At 47.0% G+C, this 19,744-nt stretch overlaps 10 protein-coding genes across 10 annotated transcripts; 5 read left to right on the forward strand and 5 right to left on the reverse strand.

The window, feature by feature from the left end:
* Positions 1 to 202: 202 nt before the first annotated feature.
* Positions 203 to 1,429, forward strand: KUCA_T00000878001 (uncharacterized protein; the record flags this gene model as incomplete). Its single annotated transcript, XM_022605459.1, has 1 exon — positions 203 to 1,429. One exon carries the CDS (start codon positions 203 to 205, stop codon positions 1,427 to 1,429), a length of 1,227 nt encoding a protein of 408 aa, XP_022456926.1.
* A 36-nt stretch (positions 1,430 to 1,465) lies between these two features.
* KUCA_T00000879001 (uncharacterized protein) lies at positions 1,466 to 4,645 on the reverse strand (the record flags this gene model as incomplete). The annotated part of the gene is made up of 1 exon (XM_022605460.1): positions 1,466 to 4,645. One exon carries the CDS (start codon positions 4,643 to 4,645, stop codon positions 1,466 to 1,468), a length of 3,180 nt encoding a protein of 1,059 aa, XP_022456927.1.
* A 357-nt stretch (positions 4,646 to 5,002) lies between these two features.
* KUCA_T00000880001 (uncharacterized protein) lies at positions 5,003 to 7,012 on the reverse strand (the record flags this gene model as incomplete). Its single annotated transcript, XM_022605461.1, has 1 exon — positions 5,003 to 7,012. The coding sequence occupies one exon, from the start codon at positions 7,010 to 7,012 to the stop codon at positions 5,003 to 5,005; it is 2,010 nt and encodes a 669-aa protein (XP_022456928.1).
* Positions 7,013 to 8,209: 1,197 nt separating this feature from the next.
* KUCA_T00000881001 (uncharacterized protein) lies at positions 8,210 to 10,348 on the forward strand (the record flags this gene model as incomplete). The annotated part of the gene is made up of 1 exon (XM_022605464.1): positions 8,210 to 10,348. The coding sequence occupies one exon, from the start codon at positions 8,210 to 8,212 to the stop codon at positions 10,346 to 10,348; it is 2,139 nt and encodes a 712-aa protein (XP_022456929.1).
* A 433-nt stretch (positions 10,349 to 10,781) lies between these two features.
* KUCA_T00000882001 (uncharacterized protein) lies at positions 10,782 to 11,501 on the reverse strand (the record flags this gene model as incomplete). Its single annotated transcript, XM_022605465.1, has 1 exon — positions 10,782 to 11,501. The coding sequence occupies one exon, from the start codon at positions 11,499 to 11,501 to the stop codon at positions 10,782 to 10,784; it is 720 nt and encodes a 239-aa protein (XP_022456930.1).
* A 498-nt stretch (positions 11,502 to 11,999) lies between these two features.
* On the reverse strand, positions 12,000 to 13,166 carry KUCA_T00000883001 (uncharacterized protein; the record flags this gene model as incomplete). The annotated part of the gene is made up of 1 exon (XM_022605466.1): positions 12,000 to 13,166. The coding sequence occupies one exon, from the start codon at positions 13,164 to 13,166 to the stop codon at positions 12,000 to 12,002; it is 1,167 nt and encodes a 388-aa protein (XP_022456931.1).
* A 219-nt stretch (positions 13,167 to 13,385) lies between these two features.
* KUCA_T00000884001 (uncharacterized protein) lies at positions 13,386 to 14,246 on the forward strand (the record flags this gene model as incomplete). The annotated part of the gene is made up of 1 exon (XM_022605467.1): positions 13,386 to 14,246. One exon carries the CDS (start codon positions 13,386 to 13,388, stop codon positions 14,244 to 14,246), a length of 861 nt encoding a protein of 286 aa, XP_022456932.1.
* A 188-nt stretch (positions 14,247 to 14,434) lies between these two features.
* On the forward strand, positions 14,435 to 15,859 carry KUCA_T00000885001 (uncharacterized protein; the record flags this gene model as incomplete). Its single annotated transcript, XM_022605468.1, has 1 exon — positions 14,435 to 15,859. The coding sequence occupies one exon, from the start codon at positions 14,435 to 14,437 to the stop codon at positions 15,857 to 15,859; it is 1,425 nt and encodes a 474-aa protein (XP_022456933.1).
* A 756-nt stretch (positions 15,860 to 16,615) lies between these two features.
* Positions 16,616 to 18,955, forward strand: KUCA_T00000886001 (uncharacterized protein; the record flags this gene model as incomplete). Its single annotated transcript, XM_022605469.1, has 1 exon — positions 16,616 to 18,955. The coding sequence occupies one exon, from the start codon at positions 16,616 to 16,618 to the stop codon at positions 18,953 to 18,955; it is 2,340 nt and encodes a 779-aa protein (XP_022456934.1).
* A 211-nt stretch (positions 18,956 to 19,166) lies between these two features.
* KUCA_T00000887001 (uncharacterized protein) lies at positions 19,167 to 19,510 on the reverse strand (the record flags this gene model as incomplete). Its single annotated transcript, XM_022605470.1, has 2 exons — positions 19,167 to 19,240; positions 19,300 to 19,510. The coding sequence occupies 2 exons, from the start codon at positions 19,508 to 19,510 to the stop codon at positions 19,167 to 19,169; spliced, it is 285 nt and encodes a 94-aa protein (XP_022456935.1).
* Between the last annotated feature and the right edge of the window lie 234 nt (positions 19,511 to 19,744).

The raw sequence follows: 19,744 nt of genomic DNA on the forward strand, positions 1-19,744 counted from the left end.
TATATGTGTAATGCCGACTCTTTCCGCTCAAACTCCAGGTATAGTTAGATTTTTCATTTCGCTGTGTCACTTTGGGTTGTTTCTGGATCAGGTCCGGGTAATTCGTGGTAGTGTGAGGCTCTCATTAGATCTGGCGTTGGTGATGGCCTTTTTCTCTTCTATTGTATCTCATTCAAAACATCATTTTTCACTAATCACAGACATGGCTACAGCTTTTGACCTGGACCTGGGAATTTCCCAGGATGCCACCTACTCCATCGCCGGGAAGTCCATCAAGTTCGACTCTGTTGAGGACATCGAGCCGTTCCTCAAGCAGATGGACGCCTACGCTACATTGAAGAAGATAGACTTTTCAGGAAACACCATTGGTGTTGAGGCATCCAAGGCGCTAGCTGAATCTATTGAAAAGGCTAAGGACTCCTTGGTGGATGTCAACTTTGCAGATTTCTTCACAGGAAGACTCAAGGATGAAATTCCAAGGTCGTTGGAGTACATTCTGCCTGCTCTATTGAAGTGTCCTTACTTGAGAGTACTCAACCTTTCCGATAACGCATTCGGTCTACAGACTATCGACCCTATAGAATCTTTTCTGGAAAGAGTTGTAGCTCTGGAGCATCTTATCCTGTCCAATAACGGTATGGGACCCTTTGCTGGTGCCAGAATCGGAAAGGCCCTCTACAAGCTTGCGGCCGCTAAAGCGAAAGACTCCAAAGCTCCTCAGTCTCTCAAGACATTCTACTGTGGAAGAAATAGACTGGAAAACGGTTCCGTTAATTATTTGGCCATCGGCTTGAAAGCTCACAAGGGCCTTGAGTCTATCAGGCTCTATCAAAACGGAATCAGACCAGCTGGTATATACAAACTCTTTGATCAGGGATTGAAGTACAACAAGTTCCTCAAGGTGGTGGACTTGCAAGATAATACATTCACCACTCAAGGATCCCTCGCTTTGGCCGCTGCTCTAGAGTCATGGACCGAGCTTGTGGAGTTGAACCTCAACGATTGTTTGTTGAAGCCAAAGGGTTCCTTGGCCGTGGTGAAGGCATTTGCTGAGAGCGGTTCCAAGCCAAATCTCACCACACTTAAACTTCAGTATAATGAGCTGGACGAAGAGTCATTGCCCTTGCTTGTTGAAGTTGTCAAATCCAGGCTTCCAAACTTGAAAATTTTGGAATTGAATGGTAACAAGTTTGCCGAAGACACCGATGAGATTGACAGTATCACCGCCATCTTCGAAGAGAGAGGTTTTGGTGAGTTGGATGAGCTAGACGAACTAGAAGAGCCAGACAGCGACGAAGAAGATGAGGACGAGTCTGAAGAGGAAGACGAGCAAGATGACGGCGTAATTTTGGAAGATTTGGAGAAGGAATTGAAGCAAGACAAAGATGTTGAGAAGCTGGTGCTTGAGCTCGAGGAGACCCATATGTAATAAGCTGACATACCAGATAACAATCATCATATTCTTTTAGAAAATATATTTGACCTTTGAGCCGTTTGAAATCAAATATTCTTTCAACATCTGGTCCAAGGTTGAGACTAGTTCTTTCCACTCATCATAACCTGGCCTATTCTTTTTGTCAAGAATGCAAATCTCCATATGTTCCACTAGACTAATGACACGAGTGATATCATTATGTTCCCACAACAATTCGGAAAGATATGCCGAAACAACCACTGAATCCTCCTGCAAAGGTCCGTAAGAGCCAGATAGTGAAGAATCAAAATCGCCAATTCCTGCCGAAATCCATGCCTGTAACAAACTCTTTACCTTCGAGAACTGCCATTGATTTTGAAGAGATGGGATATTTAAGGCTCTAAAGTAACTCTGCATTTTCTGCCTAGGCAATTCAACCAACTCTTCTTTTAATTGCATAGGCGTCATTTCTGTGGTCTTCATCTCTTTCTCTGCTTCTGCTTGATTCACTATGTCGTTTCGTATTGAAGATGGAAGTTCCTGTAGAATTGCCATATCTATGGTTGTGTCATTTAGCCGAAGTTTCTCTGGGGAAATCGATTTACCCCTATTCGGAGTGCTAGATGCCGCTTTGAATGGAGACTTAGAAGGAGACCCACATTTCTTCAATGGCGATTCCAGTACGGCTTTTCGTGGTGTTCCTCCCAAGGACTCTGGTAATTGCTGCTGGCCTCCATCCTTAGAAGGGGAAGGTGTTTTCCTGGATTGTACTTTTCTCTTTTTGGGAGTTGAAAACGGAGTTGATTTGGCAACCAGACCTCTTCTTTCAAACTCAGTCTGAAGCTCTATCTGTATCTCTTTCGGCAACTCATTGAAAACATCCCAATTGATCTGATCCACATTCAAATCAGGCTCCTCAATAGCTGTAGTACGAGGTCTAGGCTTGCTCATGAAGTCCTTTATTCTTTTCTTAATATCAGCGGGAGTCACTTTTTTCGGTGCGTTTCTAGGTTCAAGCTGACGTTTTGCGGGTATAGGGTTGGGGTTGAGATCAGAACTCAATCCCGGAAATTGTGGCTCTTTCGCTTTCTGAAATGGCAAACGCATTTGATTCTGGTTTTCCCTGTTGTCACCTTCACTTACTAATCGTGTCACCTGAAGTGCTATACCACGAAGCTCAGCTGGTGGCACACCCAGTATTCTGTATAGACTCTTTGCCTCGCTCGAAAGAATCCCTGGTTCTCTGGAGGAAATCCCCAGTCGAGCACTTTTAGAAACAAAATCACACATTCCCATTCCCATATGTTTTGGCGGTGCAATGGGTGCATTTTCAGAGCGCTTTGCTAGCTTCATAGTCAATTGGGACCCAAACATTTTGGCCTTCAGAAGTCTTTCACTGAGCACTTTTGCACATTCGACGAGGAAAGTTTCCACCTCGACAATCGTATCAAAGCGAATTCCCCAATTGACATCAATGGATATGCTTTTCCTTGTAAACTCATCCGGATTTGAAGCAATATCAATGCTGGTGCTGTCTAATCCCCTTGAATACTCTGCGAGTGTGGCGCCTGTCTTTACTCCGAGCATATCGACCAGTTTCTGTCTATCAACATTGCGGAGGTTCGCGAGTGTAAACTTGGATGCGTTGAACTCATCCATTAGCTTCTTCTGAACACTATATCCCACTCCTGGTAAGTCCCTGATATCCACTGGATTTAGAAACTTCAGTATTTCATCTTCACTGTAGTTCAAAATAGACAGTTGACCGTCGGGTTTAGAATTTCGTAGGGCCAGTTTTGCCAATAGTACGTTAGGAGCACATCCAGCACTGACCGTGCAATGTGTAGCGAGCCAAATCTTCTGTCTCAGATCGCTCATGAACTCTTCCAAGTCATGTTCTTCTGCTATGTTTGAGACATCCAAAAGAGCTTCATCAACAGAAACCGGCAATAACGAATGTGGTTTGGTAGCCAGCAAACAATCATAAAACAACTTCGATATTCTTTCATATTCGTCAAAGTCATATTCCAGACAAATAAGCTGGCCACTGCACATCTGCTGAGCCTTTTCAAGCCACATCCCATTCTTGGCTCCCATCTTTCGCGCAACATAGTTGCAACTAGCAACATCGGCATGGGCCCCTCCATGGGTAACGCAAATAGGTTTTGATCTGAAATCTTCTGCGTTTGGAAGTTGCTTCAAAGAAGACGCTGCTGCAAAGAAACAGTCAAAATCAATATGGAGAATCGCACGCTTCGAATACACGCGCTTCGGCCTTGTTTTCGATTCCTCAAGCGCACGTTGAAGATGCTCCGCGCGGAGATCTGCCTTCCAAGTGCTAAGATGATGAAGTCTAGACCTCGAGAAAAACTGCTCTAGGAATCCAGGATGTTTGGCATTCAACGCGACATCAGTCCTTTCGTTTTCCCTCGCGAATCCAATCTTTGCTTGGCCATAATCATTGTCAATCAGCTGATAATCAGACCATGGTAACCTTCTGTTCTCTCTTATACTTTCCACAATCCACTCTGGCTTGACAACTTTGTAGTTGCGAAATTCAATCCGCTTTCGAGGGGTCAGGTTAGAGGCAATTATGTGAGTCGCACTTCCTTTGGATCCCAAAAAGGCGAGAAATGTTCCTCCATGAACAATTATCATCTTGTGAAGTTGTTCAATATCCGGATCCGTCCTTCCATTAACGTATATGATACATCCTTCGAAGATCGCAAGGTTCGGATTCTTGCCTCCGTTTCGCTTTGATAGCCATTCCACATAATCTTCGTCTGCTTTCTGTTGCATAAAACGCTTGTTCTTGAAGTAATGAGACATATCACCAAATTCGGGCTCTTCGTGATTCAAATCTTCAGGATCATCTGGAGCTTGCTGGGAAGCCTCTTGAGAAACCTTTCGAGCGACCTCTTGTGAGACCTCTTCGGGGCTTACATTAGGTTTCTGTGCTAATGTAAGTGACCCAAGAATATCATCGCCTACACCCCCCATATTCTTGTTTTCAGTAAAACTGTTGTTCCACACTTCATCTGGTAATGTTAAATCAATCTCATCCTCGGCATCATTCTTTTCTTCGTCTTTTTCCTGACCCTTTTGCTCTTCATCGTTGTCCTCTCTCTTGCGCTGACTCAGAGCATTCACAAAGTCCACCAGCTCAGAGTCACCAAGTGACGACCAGAACGCATCCGAACTGGACCGTGCCACGATCGGCTTGTCATCCATCACGAGATCAAAGGAGAGGCCATGAAGGAAAGAAGAAGAAAGAAAGCTTTGATAGGACGCGTGAACTTGTGTGGCGCTAAAGTGCGGCATCCATTTGATTTATACACTACCTTTGTATGCATACTGATTAGCCTTTATTGGCACCAATCTGGCTCTTATGCCAAAGGCTGCTGATTATAGCTAGCTATCTTGGTATCTCAGGTCTCTAATACCTGCTGATGCCAACCTTGACCTTTCCCCCGCACTCATTGGAGTACACTACAATCTCTGGGGTTAGGGGTTTTACATGTTCAGATAAGGCTTCTCTCTTAGACAAATATTACGGAGCAAGAATCCAATTCCAGCAAACCACCATTTTCACCTATGTGGGAAGTTTTCGTGCACGACTTGAATCAAATGCTTGACCACTGTTGGGTCTGAAAGCGTGGAGATATCGCCAAGCTGGTCTTCCTCATGTGCGAGAATCTTACGTAGAATACGACGCATGATCTTTCCCGAACGAGTCTTAGGCAAGTCGTTCACCAGCAGAATCAGCTTGGGAGCAGCAAATGGTCCGATCTCCTTACGAACGGTGATCACAAGCTCCTTTTTGGTTTCAGCGACGTCTTCCAGGTTCTTGTGCTTCAAAGACACAAACGCAGCAACAGCACTTCCGGTCAGCTCATCTGGGAAACCAACAACAGCACTTTCAGCAACTAGAGGGTGCTCAATGAGAGCAGACTCGATCTCAGCTGTAGACAACCGGTGGCCCGAAACATTGACCACATCATCGACTCTTCCGAGAATCCAAAAGAAACCGTCTTTGTCACGGGCAGCTCCATCACCAGTGAAGTAGAAACCTGGGTATGGACGAAGATACGTGTCCAAGAACCTGTTGTAGTCACCCCAGACTGATCTTGCCATGGAAGGCCATGGCGATCTCACTGCAAGAACACCTTCAGCCACGGTACTTGTAAGTTCCTCGCCAGTGGTCGGATCCAAGATCACCGGGTCGATTCCAAAAAAGGGGAAAGAAGCACTGCCAGGCTTGGTGCTGGTGACTCCGGCAAGCGGAGTAATGATATGGGAACCGGTTTCAGTTTGCCAGTATGTATCACAGATGTGCGCCTTTCCGCGACCAACATGCTCGTTGTACCATTCCCACACTTCTGGTGCAATTGGTTCGCCAACAGATCCAAGGGCACGCAAAGACGATAAGTCATGTTTCTCCACATGGGAGCTGCCTGCCCGTTTCAAAAGTCTCAAAGCAGTAGGCGCCACATAGAACTGGGTCACTTTGTGTTGATCAACAACGTCCCAGTAACGGGAGTAGTTTGGGTACGCCGGAGTTCCTTCGAAGACCACTGTGGTTGCACCGTTTAGCAAAGGCCCATATACCACATATGAATGACCGGTAATCCAGCCCACATCACCAGCAGTGAACAGAACGTCTTGCGGGTGAACGTCAAACACATATTTCGTGGTGAGAAGAGCTCCAAGAAGGTACCCAGCAGTGGTGTGTTGGATTCCCTTTGGTTTTCCGGTGGACCCAGATGTATACAGCAGGAAGAGGGTGTCTTCGGCCTGAACAGGGGTTGGGGCTACGTAAGGAGGATACCTCTGCTTCTCCTCGTGCCACCAAAGATCACGAGAGTCCGTCCACGGAATGTGTTGGTTCCCGGTACGCTTGAATACAAGAACATTATGAACTTGAGGACACGACTTGAGAGCCTCGTCGACAATCTTCTTGGTCTCAATGGCCTTTCCACCACGTTTGGACTCGTCCGTAGTGATCACCACCTTGGAGTTAGCGTCGTTGATGCGGTCTCTGAGAGATCCGGAACTAAATCCCGCAAAAACCACAGAATGAACTGCTCCAATACGGGCAATTGCGAGTAGCGTGACCAATGCCTCTGGGATCATTGGCAGGTAAACTGCAACTGTGTCACCCTTCTTGACCCCCAAAGCAGTCAACACCTGGGCGATCTGACAGACCTCTTTGAGCAATTCCCCGTAAGAGATAACCCGACCCTCACCGGGCTCATCTGCCTCGTAAACTATGGCAGGCTTGTCTGGATTCGCAATGGCGTGTCTGTCCACACAGTTGTAGGAGGCGTTCAGTTCACCACCTAGAAACCAAGCAGCAGCATCGCCGTTCTGGAAGCCGGTACCGGGGGGATAACGGGCCTGATCGAATGGCTTTGACCATGACAAGTGTTCCCGTGCCATATTTCCGAAAAAGGTCTCCGGATCGTCAATACTTTGGCGATATAGCTTCTTGTACTCCTCGAAATCAGCTAGAAACGGGGTAGAAGGGTGTCTCTCCAGAAAGCCTGCGGGTGGCTTGATGGCCTCAACATGTGTGAGGTGATCGGTGGATTCTGGCATTGCAAGGAATTGGATCTTGAAGTATCTTGAAAAATCCGGAGAACAATAGGAAAAAAGGAAGAGAATGGTTGGTTATGACAGTCATATATACTTTAAAGGGTTCGGTCCAAAGGCGTGCATGACCGAGAGGAGGGGGTTTAAAAACGCGGGGAAGGGGGTTTGTTGGGGGCCGCGGTGGACCCGGCGGAAGACCATTTGGCGTTGTAAGCTTAACGAAAGAATAAAATAAATAAAACAAGGGATGTATCTCCTCTGGACCGGCTGAGCGTCAAGGTCGCATAAATGATGTGGTCAGGGCTATGATAGAGTGTCTGCTGATTGTCTGCTTCATATCAATCGCTGAGGTCGTACTGGAATCAATCCATACGCCGCACATTTTGTTAGCTAAGTAACAAAACTGGGGATTTCGACAGACATCTCTGAACAACACGAGCAATGGCTTGTTTGATTGACGGCCAAAATGCTTTTAAGCACACTGTATCATCATCGCTATCGATCACTTATCTATTCGGTTGTGTTTAGTGTGTTTTGTTGCCGTCTATGGACTTGTGAACTCTGATGAGCTCTTGAAACCAGATCAGAAGCAGGACAACAGACATTCGTCCAAGTACATCCATGAACTCACACATTTTGTATCATGTCTTTCCAGTGCCTTATCAATACCTTCAAAATTTTACCCCCAGCACTGTGTCAAAATAAACAAAAGCGCCTAAACCAGACAATGTCGCTTTCTCTTATGGGAACGACGGTTTGCGTGCATGACGTAATCTCATCTGTTTTCGTGTTTTGCACTAGCTTCGATTCAGCCTTCTTTGGCTAGACTTAGCCTTCAGATCTTCAGAGTAATGTCTAAGATGACCGCACAATCGCTCAACAAAGAATCCAAGATTTGAAGTTCAATAATTTATCCAAGCATGTCATATAATGTGTTCTTGCTACTTAAAGTCTCCCCAAAGTAATATATTATTGCATGTTATCGTTTCTCTTTCCGTATTCGATTCTATATTTGGAACAAGGCTGTGGGTCGTGCTTCCATCCAATTGTGTCCACATCACCACATTCCTTTGTTTCACTCGCTTTTGCTGTCGTCCCTATTTTCTTCTTTTCTTCGACTTTTGATCCTGCGCCCTCCACAAGTCATTTTGTTTTCTTATAAACTCCTGACTGCTTGCCAACAAGTCCTGGATCGGTGCACACATGTTTTCGGGGAATTTGATGAAGTTTTGGCTGGCATTTCTTGCGCTCATATCATGCGCAAGAGCTGAGAAGTACATCAAGGCGTCTTCTCTTTTGACATGCATGGAGAATTCGCAATTCTCAGCATCTCGTTTTGAAGCAAAGTACACACCAGCTAACCACTCGATAACGTTTGATATATCGGGAATCTCCACAATCAGTGACAAAGTCAAGGCTGAAGTCGAGCTGATCGTCTACGGAATTACGATTCTGACCGAGACCATAAACCTATGTTCGCTCAATTATAAGACGATTTGTCCGCTCACGTCTGGCCACATTGATGTTGACTCCTCGTATCAGATCTCAAGCTCCATTGTGGATCAGATCCCAGGAATCGGATTCACGGTGCCAGATCTGGACGCGACCGTCAAGGTTATGGTATATTCGACTACCAACAACTCCCAGCCTCTGGCGTGTATTGAGGCTGTTCTTTCGAACGGAAGATCTGTCCAGACAAAGTACGCTTCATGGCCAATTGCTGCCGTGTCCGGGTTTGGCCTTATCATCTCGAGTTTTGTCTCGATCATGGGCCACTCCTCAACAGCAGCCCATATTGCCTCCAACGCGGTGTCCCTGTTCATCTACTTTCAATCTTTGGCACTGATCTCCATGATGGCTGTGGCCCGTGTGCCTCCGATCGCCATGTCTTGGGCTCAGAATTTCCAGTGGACCATGGGAATCATCGAAACTGGTTTCATGCAAAACATATTCTTTTGGTTCGTCCAGGCCACAGGCGGTACTTCCACCTCGACAATCGCAAACAAGTCTGCCTTGTCAATTTCGGTTCAGAAGTTACTTCGTTTTTCACACCTCTTCAAGCGTGATGAGGATGTTGAGAGTGACACATCTCTTTACACAACTAACGAGTCCGACTCCGATGTGGGGGACAAAATTTTGGTCCTGCGCGGAATCCAGCGTGTTGCATATCTTGCCAACATTGAGATTTCAAACCTGTTCTTGACAGGAATCACGTTCTTCCTTATTATTGCTCTCTTTCTGTTGGTAATTCTTTCCTTCTTTAAGGCATTTGTTGAGCTTCTTATTCGCACAAACGCGATTCCCGCAAACAAGTTTCACGGATACCGCAAGGACTGGACAACTGTTATCAAGGGAACTCTTTACCGTCTCTATTTGATCGCATTCCCCCAACTTGTACTCCTTTGTTTGTGGGAATGTACTCGTCACGACTCTGCTGCGTGTGTGGTTGTGGCCATTGTCATTTTTGTTGTGGCAGTGCTATTATTGTTCCAGGCTGCGATTCGTCTTCTCTTGATTGGCTGGAAGTCCACCAAGTACTACAATAACCCGGCATACCTGCTTTTTGGAGATGCGAAACTGTTGAACCGTTTCGGCTTCTTGTACGTTCAGTATCGTGCTGATAAGTACTGGTGGCTGTCTGTTTCGCTCTGCTATGCCCTCATCAAGTCGCTCATTGTGGCAGTCTTGCAGACTCAGGGTAAGGCCCAGGCGGTGATTATTTTCGTCCTGGAGCTGTTTTACTTCATATCGTTGTGTGTGTTCAGGCCGTTCATGGATAAGCGTACCAACGTTTTCAACATCTTGATCGGACTGATCAACCTCTTGAACTCTGTGTTCTACCTGTTCTACTCCAACATCTTCAAGCAACCATCTGCAGTCTCGTCGATTGCCGCCGTGGTTTACTTTGTGCTCAATGCTGTGTTTGCGCTGGTGCTGTTGATATTTACGATTGTGACGTGTGTACTCGCATTGGTCCGTAAGAACCCAGACACGCGCTACCAGCCAATGCGTGACGACCGTGTGTCCTTCTTGCCACACAATGACTCTGAGAAAAAGGAACCAGACTTTGAGCTTGCTGCTCTCGGTGCAACTGCTATGCGTGGCCACGATCGCGACTCAATGCTCGTGGACCAGGCAGCTCTTGGTTCGTCGGAGGACTCATCTACTCACCAGCTTTTTGCTGAGCGCCAAGTTAGTGATGTTTCCTCTGTGGCTGCTCGTCCCGTCGAGCCATCCAGTGCCGTTTTGGGTGACAGCTACAGTCGCCAGGCCGCTCCCTTTGAGGACTCAACCACATACGACTACAACCGTGGTTATGGAAAGGATGTGCGGTGGATATGATGTAACAATAAAAAGGATTTTGATTAAAGAGGATGGATATTTTGGGCCTGAGAATTGTTGTCCCAGTATTTCAGATAAGAGGGTACTGTGGAATAGATCAAATGTACGGATATTTAAGTCGAATATAGATCAAAAAAAGGCTCCCATAGGGTGATTTAAGTGAAAGACAATGAAAAGTGTAAGTTAAGTATAAGTAGCACTGAATAAATTAACGTCTAAAATAAAGAACTCTAATGTATGAGTGTTCTATCTCAGTTAGTGGGGAAACTCAAGCACAAAAGCTTCAAGATAACAAGTAAAAGCCTAGCAGAACCCAAAATCAAACTTTGCATACAGGGACGGCGATCTAAAAGGCGATCCAGAAGAAGATTAAGATCTCCGAAATGATCATCTTTGCCAATCCACGCATACTCTCTTTCTTTCGCTCTCTCGCTTAATAGTTGTCAAAGAAGTACAACTGATCAAGGATCACCTTCTCGGCAGCCTTGCGGATCTTGGGTACCTCCATGTCGCCCTTGACTGCAAAACCATGCTCGACACCAGCGAACAACGTAATCTGATATTCAGCACCAATCTCGATCAGCTTGGCTTCGGTAAGGTGTCTGAGCTCAACAGTAAAGGCTGGATCCAACTCCGCAGCAGAAATCAAAAGTGGTTTCTTGATCTGGGAAACTTCTTCAATGGTCACCAGCGAAGGGTGAGCCACAGCACCTACATCAACCAATCCGGACTCAGAAAGACCTGGAATCACAACCTTGGCTCCAAAACAATGGCCAATTCCGTGAATTTTGGCCTCAGGAATATCAGCCTTAAGCTTGCTGATGAAATCGGACGCAATAGTGGTTGCATTTGGGGCATGTTTCCCGACAAAGGCATAAAGCTCCTCAATGGGGGAGCCGGCGGTGAAAATCTCCCCCTGAAAGAGATCCGGAATAAGAGCATAGTAACCTTCGGCAGCAAAGCGGTCAGCAATCAATTGGACGTTCTTGAAACGAACTCCGTAAATATCTGTGAAGATAATCACAATCTTGTTGCTGACGTCCCCACTGACATATGTCACTTTGTTACCATAGATCTCTTCAATGGAGCCTTTGGGTTCGCCCGCATGGAACGTAAAGTTCACACAGCACTGGGAAGGAAGGTTAGATGCCATTTCAGAAAAACTGAGGAGTAATGTTTGATGGGACACTGTAGATGCCGAAGCAAAGACAGATCTTTGATGAGGATATGAGGTACGGCTTAAGTACTTTTTCGATTTGGCCTAAAATGGAAACGCCATCGGCCAGGTTCGGCGAGCTCGGTCCTTTCGAGCGTGAGGCTCAGTTATCTCCGACCGTTGCAATCTATAGAGAGGTAGCTCGGATATAAATATTGGCTTTCCATGCAGTTATTAATGCAGTGGTACAGTTTGAAATAATAATTAGATACTTAAAAGTTAATCACTTTGAGATGCACAAAGTTTGGTGCATCAGATGAAGCCGTGATAGAAGATAATGATGGGGAAATTGGCATCAAGTTTACTTCTACAGATTCACTTGTTTTAGTTGTTACTGCGTTATTATAGATGGGCTATAAATGAGTTGTAGAGCAGCTATAGACTTGGCGATGGCTTTGACCATACATGTGACGACTTCTTTGGCTACTCGATATCTCACTGACCAGTGCAGAAATCCTTCGGCTTGCCAAAAATGCTGTGGTGAAATACGTTGTACCAGGTGATCGGAACACATCCTGGCTTCTCCGTCCTGTCTCGCTTGGTCTTGCGTGCTATTGCAATTTGGGAGAACGCCGGATCTCTGGCGGGCTCAGCAGCTGTAGTGGACTTGTCTAGTGCGTTTCTGACGGTTTCCAGTGGAATGTTCTTCCGAGCACCATCAAACTTGAATGGTAAGGGTGGCTTGTACAGCGTCTCTGTGTTGTTGGAGAAATGTCTTTGGTCTTGTGTATGTGTTTTTGCGTTTCCATCAAGTATCCCATGAAGGTCCATAACGTACTCCGAGTTCTCTCTCTTCTGGATGGATTCGGACTCGAAAAAGGCTGGCATAACAGTTACTGATCCCTCCTCGTCTTGGCCCACTTTAACACACGCGCTTTGAGCTGGAAAGCTAACGTTGATTGAGCAAAACGTTGAAGACACCAGAGACCGATATCCTAGAATACTGATCCACTTCTTGGCCAATTGGCGGAACATTTCAGAAATCATTCTGTCACCATCTGCCGCAAATTCCTTAATGGAGACCAAAGGCAGGTTCATGGTGTTTTTGGCAGTATTTTCGTTTCCGCTTTGGAAAATGAGCACTAGTAATGGTGCAGAATTGGAGATATCGTACGAAGCCTCAAGTACATTCTCGTGGCCTTGCAACAAACTAAGCTTGGTTCCAACTCTATGGTACGAATAGGGCATCAGCATATGGTAATCTACCAATCGCGCGTACTTTGGCATTGCAAATGGTACCCACTCATCAACTGAGTCTCCAATGAGTGTGTCCGTAGAATTAAAGAGGAAAAGTCCCGCGGTATCCTGGGGGATCACCACTTCACCGAACGAAAGAGACAACTCCACCAACTCTTTCTTGTGGAATCCCAATTCCTCCATAGTGTCTGCGGTTAGCATCTCACTTGGGAAAACCACAGATTTTCCTTTGTTTCCGCTCCATTTCTCGCAATCAATGTTCATCGAGCGCAATTCTTCCATCAGCGTCTGCGACTCTTGCATTGTCTGCGAGGCTTTGTAAGCGCCGAAACCTCCAGCTGGGATCACACTCGCCATTGTAAGTTTAGTTATGCACACCAGTATATTAAGTGCACTCAGCTTCATTCTGAGTGGCCTTTCTGAGATTTTTAACCGGAAAAGGTGTTCCTAGTCGGATCTAGTGTGGACTTTTTGACGCCCTTCCAAAAACGTGCGGCGGTGTTATTGTTGGTGCACGTGATTGGGTTTTGCACATTCCAGCCATCGAAGGAGTCGGCAAGACTTGAAAGCGTCTCCGGCCTCTTACAGACCTTTTCCTCAATCTTCACTCTCAGCAATCAAAAGATGAGGCCATTCAAAGCAAGCCTGAGCCCTTTCAAGAGACAATTCTCTACCTCTTTGTCGGTTGCAAACATCGACAAGACAACCCATTTTGGGTTCAAAACCGTTCGTGAAGAGGATAAGGAGAGACTCGTCAAGGGAGTGTTCTCGTCGGTCGCTTCCAGTTACGATGTCATGAATGATATTATGTCAGTGGGTGTGCATAGATTATGGAAGGACCATTTGATCAAGAAGCTTGATTGCGGGATGCGCCCTGGATCAGAGAAACCGTTGGAGTTCCTGGATGTGGCTGGAGGTACCGGAGACATTGCATACGGGTTGTTGGACCACGCGCGGGATAAGTTCCACGACACTCAGTCAAAAATTACTATTGCTGATATCAATGCGGATATGCTGCTTGAGGGCCAAAAAAGATTGCTTTCCACGCCGTATGCCCAGTCTGGAAGAGTCTCTTTCCTCGAGCAGAACGGTGAGGTTTTGGACAAAATCGAGGATAACTCGAAAGACGTGTACACAATTGCCTTTGGAATCCGTAACTTCACCAACATCCAAGCCGGTTTGAATGCTGCGTACCGTGTGCTCAAACCAGGTGGAATCTTTGCCTGTCTCGAGTTCTCCCACGTCGATAACCCGGCTTTGGACTACTTATACCAGGCCTACTCCTTCTCTGTATTGCCTCTGATGGGTCAATTGGTTGCAAACGACAGAGAATCCTATCAATATCTCGTTGAGAGTATCCAGAGGTTCCCACCTCAGGAGGACTTCGCTGGAATGATCCGCAAGGCCGGTTTCTATGTACCAGGAAAGGGCTATGAAAACCTCACATTTGGAGTTGCTGCCATCCACTTGGGAGTTAAAATGTAAATAGGCAAGAAATCACACTTTTTGAAGCAATATTTCGGTGCGTAGGCGTTAGAGAATAACACCAGAGAGAGTAACTGAAATTTGTCACGTGACTTCCGATTTACAAGAGCCCATCTCTCTCCACTTCTTGTGGTATTCAGTTGAACACCACTGACAACACCGTTTGCCCATCTTTCAACCCCCAATAAATGTCAGGAATAGATACCGAACTGGTTCTACCCATTTCAGAGATCTCTGAGATTCTCCAAAAACGGCCTGGACTTGTCAGCATTGACGGAATCAAACGGCTCTCCAATCTGTACGGATTCGAGACGTTTGCAGATGCTATCAGCGGCACAGTCCCTCCGGTTGAACGGCTATCGCTCTCTGGCAAGATTGTGCTGATTGATATTGATTTCCAGGCAGGTGTTGTATCGAGTGTTTCGATTTCGAGTGCAGTTGCAATTGCGCCTCTGGGTTCTGCACAACTGGACTTTCTCAACCCTGCTACAAGTCCCAATATCGAACACATTCTTCTGGAAAATCTGCGATGTGAAAGATTGGATTCTTTTAACCGTAATCTTCGCACTTTGGCGCAATTGGACCGATTGTCTGAGCCGAGTCCGCTTGATTTATTCAACTTCCTCCACAAGTTGGCCTATAATCTGGATTGTGTGGCCCAATACCAGTTGAAAGTCGCCTGCGAAGTTTCTGCTGATAAACTTAAGGATCTGAAAGATGGATATGCAGGTATCGGTAAGATTGAGATCAACCGTGACGGAAAAGTGGGAGTATTCTTAAAGTACTGGGAAAACACTAGGAGGATTAGGCGATGGATTGAAGCCCGAGACAGATCTCGCTACAATCCTGGTCAGTTTCATATTCATTTCAAGTTTATGGAAAAAATGGAACTGGAAACGAGGGCGGAACCCAATGCGGAATCGGCTTCAGAAGTCGCTGTCGCATCGGAAGACGCCCCATTGGTCGACGAAAAGTTCCCAGATGTGTGGTTCGAGAATGGCAAGTGGTTGCTGACACCTGGACACGTCTCCCGAATGGCTACACTTGTTCTTGAACTGCTTCCATGTGTATGGGTGCCTGAAGGGCTCGTTGCCAAGTGGGGAACCAGGTGTGAGTTCATAGCCAGCGACAACAGCAACGACTACAACGGCCGGATTCTTGACCCTAGTCCTATTGACAGAATGATAGGTGAGCTTAATTCCGGATTATATACCCAATACTCACTGAATAGCCGAAGGCTCAGGATCTCGGCGATTGTGGGTTCGCGATTCGTCAAGCTCCACAAGGTGATGCTGTCGGATGTGACGCAACTGCAGCAAATAGTTGATGATCTGCGAAGCTACTGTGTCTTGACCAATTTACTCAATCGATTACTCGACGAAGTTACAGAGTACGAAGAGCAAGCTGTGCCTCAAATACGGTTATCTGACCTTGCCGAGGGCAGGGTGAATGGACCCACTGCGGCTGTAGGGTCCTCTCTGGTAATCTCCAATGACAATACCGGTATCAAATTGCTGGCAAACGGGACATCAGTAACGATACGCGCAGGTCGTCTTGAAGGTGACTCCTATCTAGCCGTTTCTGAGGATTTGGTTTTGAGTCGTGTGCTGTGACAAAACATAGATCTTAGCTGTTTGCACTACCTTTCCCCCGGACATTACCTCTCTGAAACAAACTGATACACTTCGTTACAGCAAAACCATATGTTAGACTTAAATAGAATAAGATACTAGCAACCGTCATGCAGGTGTTTACACTATAGGTTACATATTCGTCTCTTACCAGTGGTCCAACTTTGCTATGGGCGCGATACTTGTTGATTGCCTCCCGCTTATGACTTACAACATTCCCATGTTGTGTCCTGTGAATGGTTTCCGTCCTCTTGATCTTCCCTCCTATCCCTTCAGGCCCTCGTTTCCGGATGTTTGGGTTATTTGATCTGATTGTGCCACTTTGCAGGTTCCTTCGACTCCAGTTTGGTGCTTCCAAATCACTTTCATGTCCAATCAGTGCTGATCTTCTTTGCCTCTTTGTGGACCTTGTTCTTTATTTGAACCAGACGCCCCAAAAAACCAGCCTCACTTACTGCGCCGCATGTGGCGCACTAATTCTTCGTTGGGGGTCTTTATGGGTTGTGCACTACAATTACCCCAACGGCGCTCGCCAAGATTGAAGGGAGTGTGTACGGCCGGCTTTACTAAAGCGAGGCCCGGAAAAAACACACCTCCGTCTCTCTCCAGCCCTTTGTTCCTCCCCCTTCTATCCATCAACAAGTGTCTTTAATATCCAGATTCCCACGATCCACCTGGTACTTTCTTTGAACCCCGTGCGACAGGTGTTTTTTTTATTGATTGAACAGCTTTACAAAGATGAACACAACGGCCTCCATGCAGCCCGCCTCGCTGGTGCCTGCGCAGACCAACGGCCATGTTGACCAACGTCCTACTGGGCCTTTTGGCGAGGCCAATGCTGAGACCTGGATTGCTGTCGGGTCGCTTGCTGATGCCATAGGTGATGCTGATAAGGCCGCATCAGCCTATGACAATGCTTTGAGGCACTCTCCTAACAACGCAAAAGCCCTGACCAACCTGGCCAACCTTTACCGCTCGCGCGATGCTTTCGGAAAGGCTGCTGAGCTATACCATCGTGCACTTTCGACTGATACGAATAATGGTGAAACCTGGGGTTTGCTCGGTCACTGCTACCTCATGCTTGATGATCTTCAAAGCGCCTACGCTGCCTACCAGCAGGCCCTGCTCAACCTCCAGAACCTGAATGTTCCAAAGCTGTGGCATGGTATCGGTATATTATATGACCGTTACGGCTCTCTTGAGTATGCTGAGGAAGCCTTTGCGCGTGTTCTTGAGATGGACCCCAATTTTGATAAGGCCAACGAGATCTACTTCCGTCTCGGAATCATCTACAAGCTCCAGGGTAAACTTGCACAGGCACTTGAGTGCTTCAAGTATATCTTGCCAATGCCACCATCTCCTCTCACTCAGACAGATGTCTGGTTCCAGATTGGTGCTGTTCTTGAGCAACAGCATGACTTCAACGGTGCCAAAGACGCCTACGAGAGGGTCCTCCAGGCAAACCCAAGACACTCCAAGGTGTTGCAGCAATTAGGTTGTCTGTATGCCCAGGAAACTACTTCTTTCCACGATCTCGATATGGCACTTGCTCTGTTGAAGAAGAGTGCAGACCTTGACACCACAGATGCTCACACTTGGTACCACCTCGGAAGAGTGCACATGTCCAGGCACGACTATGCCAATGCCTATGAGTCTTTCCAGCAGGCAGTGAACCGCGATTCGAGGAATCCAACCTTCTGGTGCTCTATCGGAGTCTTGTACTACAAGATTACTCAGTACAAGGATGCTCTCGATGCGTACACCCGCGCCATCCGCCTAAACCCGTACATCTCCGAAGTGTGGTACGATCTCGGTACTTTATACGAGACTTGCAATAACCAAGTGGCCGATGCACTTGATGCCTATAGGCACGCTGCCAGGCTTGACCCCAACAATCCACATATTCAAGAGAGGTTGAACCAGTTGACGAAGTACGAGAGCGAGGGAGGAAAGGGTCCTCCACCTCCCCCACCTCAGCAACAGGCTCCAAGATTACCTACAACGATGATGAAAGGGGCTCCCCCTTATGGCGAAGCTCAGGCGGCTCAACCAGCGTTGCAACAACTCCAACACGGTCCACACGCGTTGCCTCCTCCTCCTCCTCCAGCCGAGCTGCCCATTCTGCAGCAACAGCAGGCTGGGTCATTCCCACCTGAGCAAGTGATAGCATCGCTGAATGCACCTATTACTGTTGCTCCGGTTGTGCCTGCTCCGGGTACGGATGGCTACTTTTCTCCTCAGCCGCTTAACGTTCCAAATGAAAAGGAGAATCCAGGTCCTGCGTCAGATGAGCCTGCTTTGAAGAGGCATAAGAAGTCTAACAGTCAGAGTAAGAAGCGCGAAGAGGCTGCTGAGATTACTCCGGTGGCTCCAGCACCAGTGGTTTCTGCACCAGTGGATCAGCTACCACCGGTTGCGGTGCCCGTGGGGGGAGAGTCGGTAAATCCCGCTCCTGAGGCAGTCTCACAACCGGTCGAAGAGCACAAAGAGCCAACGATAGATTTGAAACCACCAGAGGCAGATCCAGAGCCTGTGGAAGAAGCAAAGGAAGAGGTTGCCGCACCTGAGCCAGAGGTTGTCGAGGCGCCATTGCGCAAGATTGAAGAGGATGAAGACTACGACGACGATGACGATGACGAAAATGAGAAGGCTCCAGTCGAAGAACCTGTTCACCCAGAGGAATCTCAGATTAAGCAAGTGGAAACCGCTGAAGTAGCTGTAACCCCAATTGCAGCATCTGAGCCGGCTGCTGATGCCGTTCCAGAACAGGTTGCTGAGCCGGTGTCAGAGTCTGCGCCAGCGGTTGCCGAATCTGCTCAACCTGTTGAGGCCGCTGAGCCTAGTGAGCCAGTGGAGCCTGAGGTGGTCGTAGAACAAGAAGCCTCTGTGGTGGAGCAAGGAAATCCAATCGAGACAGTGGCAGATGAGGAGTCCATAGCTTCTGAAACAGCCGAGCCTGAAGAACCAAACGATTCAACAGAGACTGCGAAGGAGACGGTAAAGGAGCCTGAGTCAGCTGAAGCAAAGGAAACTTCAGAAGAGCCTAAGAAGGCTTCAGAGGATGTCAAAGAGGCCTGAGAGATGTGAGGCTGATGAACTTCAAAAAGAAAAAAGATTTCAATGCCCATGTCTAAGCTTTATTTGCTTTCGAAGTATTCTTATTCGAAGCCTTCTTGGCTATTACCTCTCTCATCTTCTTTTCCCTTCCGCGCCACCTTTACGCTAAAATAAACATTCACCAAGTTTGTAAAATAATTTTGTATGTATTTCTTTATTGTACATCGTAACACTACTCGACCACCGAGTCCAAGAATTGCTTGATCTTGATAAGAGCCTCTCTCTCAACAGCCTCAGGAACCATTTCTGATTGAAAGTTAGCATGAAAAACCAAATTAGACGATTCATAAACTTTTTCCACTTACCCATCGCCTTTGGCTCTAATTTCTTGGAAAGGGTCGCAAAGGTCGGGTTGGCCTCGTTGCTGGCCTGCACCTGTGCCATTGACTTCACCTTGTCGTACCAACCAGAGTCAATAAGCTTCAGCTTCAGGAGGTTCGATATCTCGTCGTACTTCCCGGACGCTACCAGCTCCTCCTGGATTCTCTGGCGAAGCGCCTCCACCGATTCAGTCATGGCTGAAGTTGGTGAAGAGGATTGGATCAGCATGCGAGCCTTGAAAGCTGTACGCCAAATAACAGGGCTCTGGTTGTGAGCCCTTTGTTTGTTTGGGCACGCCTCACTACAATGACTCTACCCCCGGCCCAAGATATCTCTCCAGCTATTCTTCGAATGGATGTCTCTCAAGGTTTTTGCAAGGGCTAAATCCTTGAAGTTTCCTCAGCTAAGGCTAATCAGTATGGTCCACTC

Source organism: Kuraishia capsulata, genomic scaffold (genome assembly GCF_000576695.1).
Source record: "Kuraishia capsulata CBS 1993 genomic scaffold, Kuraishia_capsulata_scaffold_1, whole genome shotgun sequence".
In the NCBI taxonomy this organism is placed as follows: domain Eukaryota; kingdom Fungi; phylum Ascomycota; class Pichiomycetes; order Pichiales; family Pichiaceae; genus Kuraishia; species Kuraishia capsulata.